This window comes from Cupressus sempervirens, chromosome 7 (genome assembly GCF_028749045.1).
Source record: "Cupressus sempervirens isolate cs-2001-9-10 chromosome 7, ASM2874904v1, whole genome shotgun sequence".
NCBI classification, from domain to species: domain Eukaryota; kingdom Viridiplantae; phylum Streptophyta; class Pinopsida; order Cupressales; family Cupressaceae; genus Cupressus; species Cupressus sempervirens.
The window spans coordinates 361,235,026-361,243,388 of NC_143124.1; the positions used below are offsets into that span (position 1 = coordinate 361,235,026).

Genomic DNA, 8,363 nt, shown 5'->3' on the forward strand with positions numbered 1-8,363 from the left:
ATAATTTTAGATTATGTTATCAATATTCATGTGAGTGACAATTACATAATGATAAAATTCTTAATCCTATTATCAACTTTATATATAATACAACTACAATTGAAAAACACATTATTAATTGTTATGTAATACTACAAATAATTATAAATAAAAGAATTATATATTTTTTCTTTATCTTCTAATTTAAGAAATTGATGTAACATTTATAATTTACACACATATTAATTTAATGTCCAACGAAAAAATGACATTTTATATATAATATTTGCATAAGATGACGGCAGAAACTTTTACAACAGCATATTAATTTTTGAGCTGGTAAACAGCCAACTATTTATTTTAAACATGCGTGCATTCCAAACAACAAAAATCTGCCGGCTGTTTGTTTTAAGCCTTTGGTATGTAGCAGATTTAATGAAATCAAGAAACTGTAGCAGTTTTAATGAGATAACAGAGAATCTGCCGGCTCATTAGTGAAACATAAATTACAGAGTTTTTCTTTTTAATTACGTACTTCTAATACATTGTCATGTCGTCAGCTAAAACCCTAAACATCCACATTTCTCATCTATAAAAGATCGCCATCGAATGCAAATAGTTCACAAAAGCCTATTCTCTGTTTCCAATCTCCAAGAGGAATTAGGTTCTTTAATCACAATGAAGATCGTATTGATTCTCATTTCATGCCTCCTGATGTTTGCAAATCGTCTCCATCAATTTTGTTCAGAAGCACAAGCATTTCCTCTGGGTCGGTCCAAATTTTCAATTTTTTCCCGTAAATCATTTTTTTCCTTGAGAAATTGTTGTTATACAATGTTGACCTGTATAATAGTCTTACAAAACTTTTTGATTGATGTTTACAGAGTACCCATATCCGTTTATGACATTTGATGCTGAAAAGGCAGCTGCACGAGAGTATGATTACATTGTGGTTGGAGGAGGTGCAGCTGGATGTCCCCTCGCAGCAACTCTCTCACAGCAGTACTCCGTTTTGGTATTAGAGAGGGGAGACACTCCTTATGGAAATCCCGATGTTGAGACTTTCAAAGGGTTTTCCAAAGTTTTTGGTGATCCCAAAAATTATCCATATGTAATGGAGGGTTTTGTCTCAGAAGATGGGGTGCAGTTGGTAAGAGGGAGAGTTCTTGGAGGAGGAACATCCATCAATGCCGGCTTCTACAGCAGGGCGAGCTCGGACTATGTTCGGAAGATGAAGTGGGATGAGAAACTTGTAAATGAGTCGTATGAATGGGTGGAGAAATTGAATGTTTTCAAACCAAACAAACTTTTCCCTTGGAATGCTGCTGTCAAGGATAGCCTTCTTGAAGCAGAAGTTGTTCCTTACAATGGATATACTTTGGAACATTTGGAGGGCACCAAGATCGGAGCTTCTATTTTTGACAACAATGGAAAAAGACATACAGCTGCAGATCTTCTCCAGTATGCAAATCCAGATAATATTGTAGTTCTTCTCAATGCTACCGCTAACAGAGTCCTTTTCAAACAGACATCGGGTACATATCGATCCTTTTAATATTGAAAATTCTTTGTTTTCAAATTGTGAGTTTTCAGTAGTTTTGAATAAGTTGAGATGTAAATTTTCTAGTTTATTTTCTGTATAACTTTGTTGTTCACAAACTACACTAAAAGTTTTATGTTTTATAATAAATTTTGTTTAACTGAAAGTCCTCTGTATTAAACACACACCCAACAGACATTTACTTCTATGATTAAACAAATGAAAACTCTTGAATACGTAGGAATTGGAAGAGGGCTTAAGTTCATTGTTGGGAGCTTCGTCATAACATAGATGATAGATGATTCTAACGTACCACCTTCTTAGGTTGCATGAACTAATTTAATAGTTAAATAGTCGATTATGAAGATTTCTATGTAATTTTACAACAAAGATTTGTTTTAATGTTTTTTTTTTCTTTCTTCTTTTTGTCATTACAATTTTGATATTGTTTATTATTTAAATCATGATTAATTTTTATTTATTTAATGTTAATTATTAAGATAAAGTAAGTTAAAAATAATATATACTTTTTACTACTTTGATAATGCAATATTTTGTCTCTCTATTTTTATTTATGCATTTTTCAATACTAATCGAACTCTACAATACATATTGCAGACAAGTTTAAGGCATGCGGAATTGAGTTCATGAGTAGTAGTGATAGTATGCATTATCAAGCATCACTTGATAAATTGTCAACTAAAAGTGAGGTGATTTTGTCAGCAGGAACTATAGGTAGTCCTCAACTTCTCCTCTTAAGTGGAATTGGCCCAACACGAGAACTTAGAGAATTCAATATAACTATTCTTTTGGATTCACCATTGGTAGGAAAATATGTTCAAGATAATCCTATGGTAAAATTCTTAGTGGAATCCCCAAATCCACTTGAATTTGCTCAAGTACAAGTAGTTGGCATTCTAGATAATTCAAAACTCTATATTGAGTCTGCTAGCTTTATTCAAAATAGCAATGAGACAAAGGTGAACTATTTAGGCCTTGTTGCAAGTAAATTGGCATTCCCTTCATCAAGAGGTGAGTTTTGGCTTAGAAGCAAAGATCCTAAAGATAGCCCCCATGTTCGTTACAACTACTATTCAAAACCTTCTGATTTGAAAGAATGCATGCTTTGTGTGAATGTAATGATTAACATGAGTCTTTCATCTTTTATTCAAGAGTTTGCATTTACTAATAATGGACATAAAGAACTCAAATTCTTTGGGCCAAAATTACCAAAAAAAAAGTCAAACAATAATGAGTTGAAAAAGTTTTGTGAAGATTCTCTTGGTACATATTATCATTATCATGGAGGTTGTCAAGTTGGCCTGGTGATTGATAAAAAGTATCAAGTGAAAGGTGTTCATAATCTAAGGATTGTGGATAATTCAATTTTTAAGTATTCACCGGGTACCAACCCACAGGCCACTACCATGATGCTTGGAAGGTATTTATTTTTACAAATATTAATAGTAAATATCTTATATTTCATGAATTTTAATTTATAGCATTGATAAAACATTTTTATTGTGTAATATATGCAGGTATATGGGAGTTTGTATTCTTCAAGAGCGTATAAACTTATAAAAAAACAAGTTTGTATTGTACACAAATCATAAGATGATAAGTGTACTATCTTTCAATGGTCATTTCTATAAATAATATCATTTACAATAGTGTTTAAAGAAAAAATATTTGCATTTTCAATTTCTGCCTAGTATTCAAAATAATTTATGCTATCCAACATAACACTTGTTATGTTTTTTTTTTTAAGAAGTAAACTAGTACATTAGTATTTCTTTCTTTTTTAATGATGGGGGCATATAGTTAGTCACTCTACTTATCCTGCACCTTGTAAAATGATTCCTTATTTTTAATGAACATTAATATTGAAGGGAAATTAATTTAGTGGTCAATTATATTATATTCTTTTGCAATATTATAATAATAGGTTTGTAATAGCCCTCTTGAAAATCTTTGGAACAAGGATATATAAAAGCCAATACAAATTTTCTTTTAAAGAACAAGCATGGAATCAAACACATCCACATGCAATTAATCAAAATATTCCAACTGAAGACTTAACCAAATGATCTCAACGTGTCACTACTTACCGATGCCTTCAATTGACTATGAAATTTAAATAGTTACAAAGCCTAGGCTCTTCAATCTTTCTAAACCTAGAAAGATGTGAAACTATAAAGGGTACCCAAAACACCAAATAATATTTCCTAAAAGCAAGTGGAAGTACCGCCTATTTTTCATGTGAAGAAACACAACCCTACAGGTTCACATGAGAGAATACCTCCTTGTGCAAGGAAGTAACCCATTGTGTGCGAGAGCATGCTTTCTCACATGAGAGATTGCATTTCACACATAAGGGAATGCTAAACTAGCCAACATTTTCTCTGGCAGACAAGCAACGGGCTCACTGAGAGAATAATTGACCTTACGCAAGAGAGTGCAATCTTGTGTGAGCATTCAGTGTACTTTGTGCTAGAGAACACATTTCTCGTGTGAGAGCATGCATTCTCATGTGAGGAATCCCCTCTTTGATGCAATGTTTATCGAAAAAATAAGGGAAAAAAAAACATAAGATGTGAAAAATTGAATAATTCCTCTACACTGGGGAGGATCGGATCCACAACTATTGAGGCTCAAATACTCTAATGAAAGGAAAACAACTAAGCATGCTAGAAAGGATGAATCAACCATCTAACCATCTAATCCATAACATCTAGTAACAATGTGGAAAAGTAACATTGCAATGAACATACACAAGCATAAATCAACTATCTCTATAAACTTAAATAACCTAAATCACATGGAAACATACTATGGAAGATACAAAGAACCATATGAGCATCCAGCTCCAGAATTTAACATAGAGAAAATCCAACTTTGTACATCAATCCTCAGCAGTGGTAAAGGTAGCTATGCCTCCCAACAATGTGGAACTCATAGGCCCAGTCTCGTCATGCTAATAGAAATAGTGATCCAACCTCAAATGCATACACAACAATGATCCGAGGTTAACACTCCCTCCAAATAGTATAGAGGACTAAAACTAAGATCACGAGACAATGCAATAGAATAGGGCTTGGTCAAACACTCTATGGGTCTACTATGTAGGGATTTTGGTGGAGAGTAGATTGCTTGGCATCATTGAGCACAAGCTATACATAATGCAGAGATTATCCCTTAGGAGTCCATCACACTGTGTCCTCAAAAGGTAACTGTATAGACAGCTACCCTCAGATATACCTCCATGCCTGTACCCTCAGATTGATAGCAAAGTACTCAAATTTTAATTATCTTAGTTTTATTAGCCAGTAATTTATTTAGTTATCACTTATTTAGAAAAATTCGCCATGCTACCTTCTTGGAATGTAACTAGGGTAATGATAGAAGCCCCTACACACATTTACCTTGCATATCCATGTTCATCACATGATAAGTTCCCTTAGGCAATGTAGTTTCCCTACCCAACCCTAATGAATCTTAACTCCAGCGATACCAACAAGGAGTTTAGGCCCCACAAGAGCTTGAAAATTGCATGCACACATGCTTGTGTGTGGTCATACCAACAATACTAAGATTATAAACAAGGGTCTTATGAGAAATAGAAAATCACAAGTATAACAAAATCACTCAAGCCACCTATATTTGGGAGTATAGATTCAACATGAATCCTAAAGAAAACAAGTACATCTAGGGTCGGATAGTTATCCCTATGGATAATCTAGATCCATGACCCACCTTAGTGCCAAGGAAACTAGAGAAAACCGGTCAGCACACAAACCAAGGATAAAACTAAAAATACCCAAAAACATCAAAATTAAAACCCATTATTTCATTGGGTACAAAAGTTGCAACTATCAAATAAAATTTGCGTTTAGATTCTATATGCAAAAATGGTCGACACAACGACCCGAAACCTAGAACCCCTAAATCTAGAAAACTACAAATGCTCATACCCATCGAACTAGGTATAGCTAGCATACAAAAATAGAGGAGAACACTAGTTCTTAGCCTCCAACAAGTGTACCATAAGAAATAGACTCCAAATTGAAGGGAAAATAATAAAATGGGAGAGCCATACCTCGCAAACAAAAGGGTTAAAACAACAATTTGTGCAATAAAATAATCACCCCACTATCACTATCAAAAATCCAAACAAACAAAGGTCTCCTTGAGTTGGGTGCAATGAGTGCAACCTCACAACAATCCAATATGCATAGCTCCTACAAAAAATGAAACAAAAAATCAATCTATGAGGATTTTGGAATAAATTGCTCTCCAAATTTTTATTTCACAATTGAGAAGTTAGGAAATAATTACCTTTTTGGATATATAATCACCTTTAAAAGTGGAATATAATATTAGGAAATTAACTAGCCCACTAAAAGGACCCTTTCTCAACCCAAAGAAAAGTGGGTGATTCTAATTAAATGGAATTCAAGTATGACAAAGCTTCTAGGAATTAAAATAATTAAATTAAATATAAATTTTCCCAAAAATATTAAATCACAAATTTACTTAATAACTTTTGTGATAAAACTGAACCTCTAAATGCATATACATGGTTGTGGGTCTAATCATATAATGAAAATGAGTCTAGATTTATCAAATCACTACAGGGTTTAATTAATCAATTAAATAGTATACCTCAACCATACAAGGATGACATTTCCTAAGTAAGATTAGCCTAACCACTAACTCCATATTCTATTTTCAAGGATATAAATCCTGCATGCAAAATAATGTAATCAAGTCCAATTGCATATAATAATATAGATGAAGTGATAAATGTATTAAATCTTATTAAATAACCATTTATTTAATCACATTAAAATTATCTATTTATATCACTTATTTCATCATAAAATATCTCTAAGCAAGAATGAAGTATATAACCATAGCCTCAAATCAAAGTATCCACAATTTAATAAGTCCATCATATAATCATAGCAAAATATATTTCCAAATAGAAAATAACAAGATATAATTATAACACATCACGTCACATCAATAAGTATCATCAAACTAAAAAACATAGCATCTAACGTCTATGCCACTAACAAAACAAAATAAATTATTTGGCTATCAAGTCACTTCGAATGTCATCCAACATTAGTATCAAAGTATCTATCAAATCAAAATATAATGAGGTATAAAATCCAAACACAAGAGGCACTACATCCTCCCCCACTAGGCATAGGCTTACTCTTGGAAGCCTACAAAAAGATAAGGGCACAAATCTCATAACCTTGTACATTATCTTCCCAAGTAGTCAAAGTCTCATCATTTGGGTCCCACTAAACCATTGCCTACTCTATAACCTAACCTATGAGGGTTAGCCTCTGATGCTAAAGGATAAGAATGGGATCCAAAGAAAGTTTATCGTCCTCCATCTGCAAAGCATCCAAATTAAGTATATGGGTCACATCAAGAATATAATACCTCAAAAGAGAAACATAGAAAACATCATGGATGTGCGATAGGCTAGGTGGAAATGCTAGTCAATAAGCAACAAGACCGATCATCTCAAGGATCTCAAATGGTCCAAAAAAAGTGGTGCCAACTTAGAGCCTTTCCCATAAAAGATAGGGATCTAACATGGATGCAATTTAAAACATACTAGGTCACCAACTAAAAATTGATGATTCAACCTATAAGCATCTGCATACTTCTCATGCCTATCTTGAGTAGTAACCAAATGGTCTCTAATATGAACAACCTGCTGCACCATATCCTAAAGCATCCCTGGATCTAAACTGTCCTGATCCTGTAAATGATCTCTACTCAAAGGGGTATAGCATGGTCTACCATACAAGGCCTAAAAATGTGACATGTCAAAAGAATTATGGTACTCTTTGTTATAAGAGAACTCAACAAGGTACGCATAGTCTTCCTACTTGACCTTCCTATCCATTACATCCATGTGAAGCATGTCTTCAAGAACTTGGTTTTCTCTCTCTGTTTGACCATTGGTCCCACGATGGTAAGCCAAACTGAAATTGAGCTACATGAGCAAAAAATGTTAGAGAGATGTCCACATTGAGTAAGTAAATAGTGGATCTCTATCTAATATAGTTTGATGAGGGATTCCATGAAATTGAACAATTTCCTTGGAGAAAACATGTGCTATTGAAGAAGTTGTATAGGATGCAAACTCATGTGTGAAAAATGTGCTACCTTGGATAACTTTCAAACTATAACCATGATACAATCATTTTGTTGTGATGACATAGGCAACCCTATGATAAAATCAATAAAAATAGTATTTGTCTTCCACTCTGGAATGGTATGTGACTCCAAAAGGCCTTCAAGATGTTGATGCCAACTACCTTCACTCTCTAGCATTCAAGATATTGAGCAAAAAAATTAGCAATGTCATGAATCATCCCTACCTAAAAGTATAGCTATCTTAGGTCACCATGCATCTTCTTGGCATCAAGATGTGTGGAATATGGTTCACGATGTACTTATGACAAAATCAAGGTAGAAAGATCCCCAGATGCTAGCACATAAATGTGCCCCAAGTGCCAAAGTAGTCCATAATACTCTAGTGAATAACCTTTAAAAATATCTTCAAGGGTATATCCAGACTCATTCTCCACCCTGACCTCTTGATACCATGTCTTGCTAGGCAAAGCCTCCAGGATACTACACCATAAATCCACTCCTAATGAAAAAAATTATATCTCATGTTGTCTCTTGCTCAAGGAATCCAAAATGACATTATCCTTCCCTTTGATGAAGTAAACATAAAAATAATATTCACACAAAATCTCATCCAGTGATATTGTCGTGCATTCATATTTGGCTGAGTAAAGATATATTGCAA

The 8,363-nt window shown here is 33.7% G+C and overlaps 1 protein-coding gene across 1 annotated transcript; it reads left to right on the forward strand.

Moving 5' to 3' along the window:
• Positions 1-657: 657 nt before the first annotated feature.
• LOC149546979 ((R)-mandelonitrile lyase-like) lies at positions 658-3,100 on the forward strand. The gene is made up of 4 exons (XM_089794692.1): positions 658-748; positions 864-1,514; positions 2,138-2,960; positions 3,058-3,100. The coding sequence occupies exons 1-4, from the start codon at positions 658-660 to the stop codon at positions 3,098-3,100; spliced, it is 1,608 nt and encodes a 535-aa protein (XP_089650818.1).
• Positions 3,101-8,363: the final 5,263 nt, after the last annotated feature.

Bases quoted from the DNA above. Each gene is read 5' to 3' on its own strand.
- LOC149546979 (XM_089794692.1), top strand. From the start codon at position 658: ATGAAGATCGTATTGATTCTCATTTCATGCCTCCTGATGTTTGCAAAT. The intron at 749-863 runs GTCGGTCCAAAT...TGATGTTTACAG, and splicing joins AGCACAAGCATTTCCTCTGG to AGTACCCATATCCGTTTATG. The intron at 2,961-3,057 runs GTATTTATTTTT...TAATATATGCAG, and splicing joins ACTACCATGATGCTTGGAAG to GTATATGGGAGTTTGTATTC.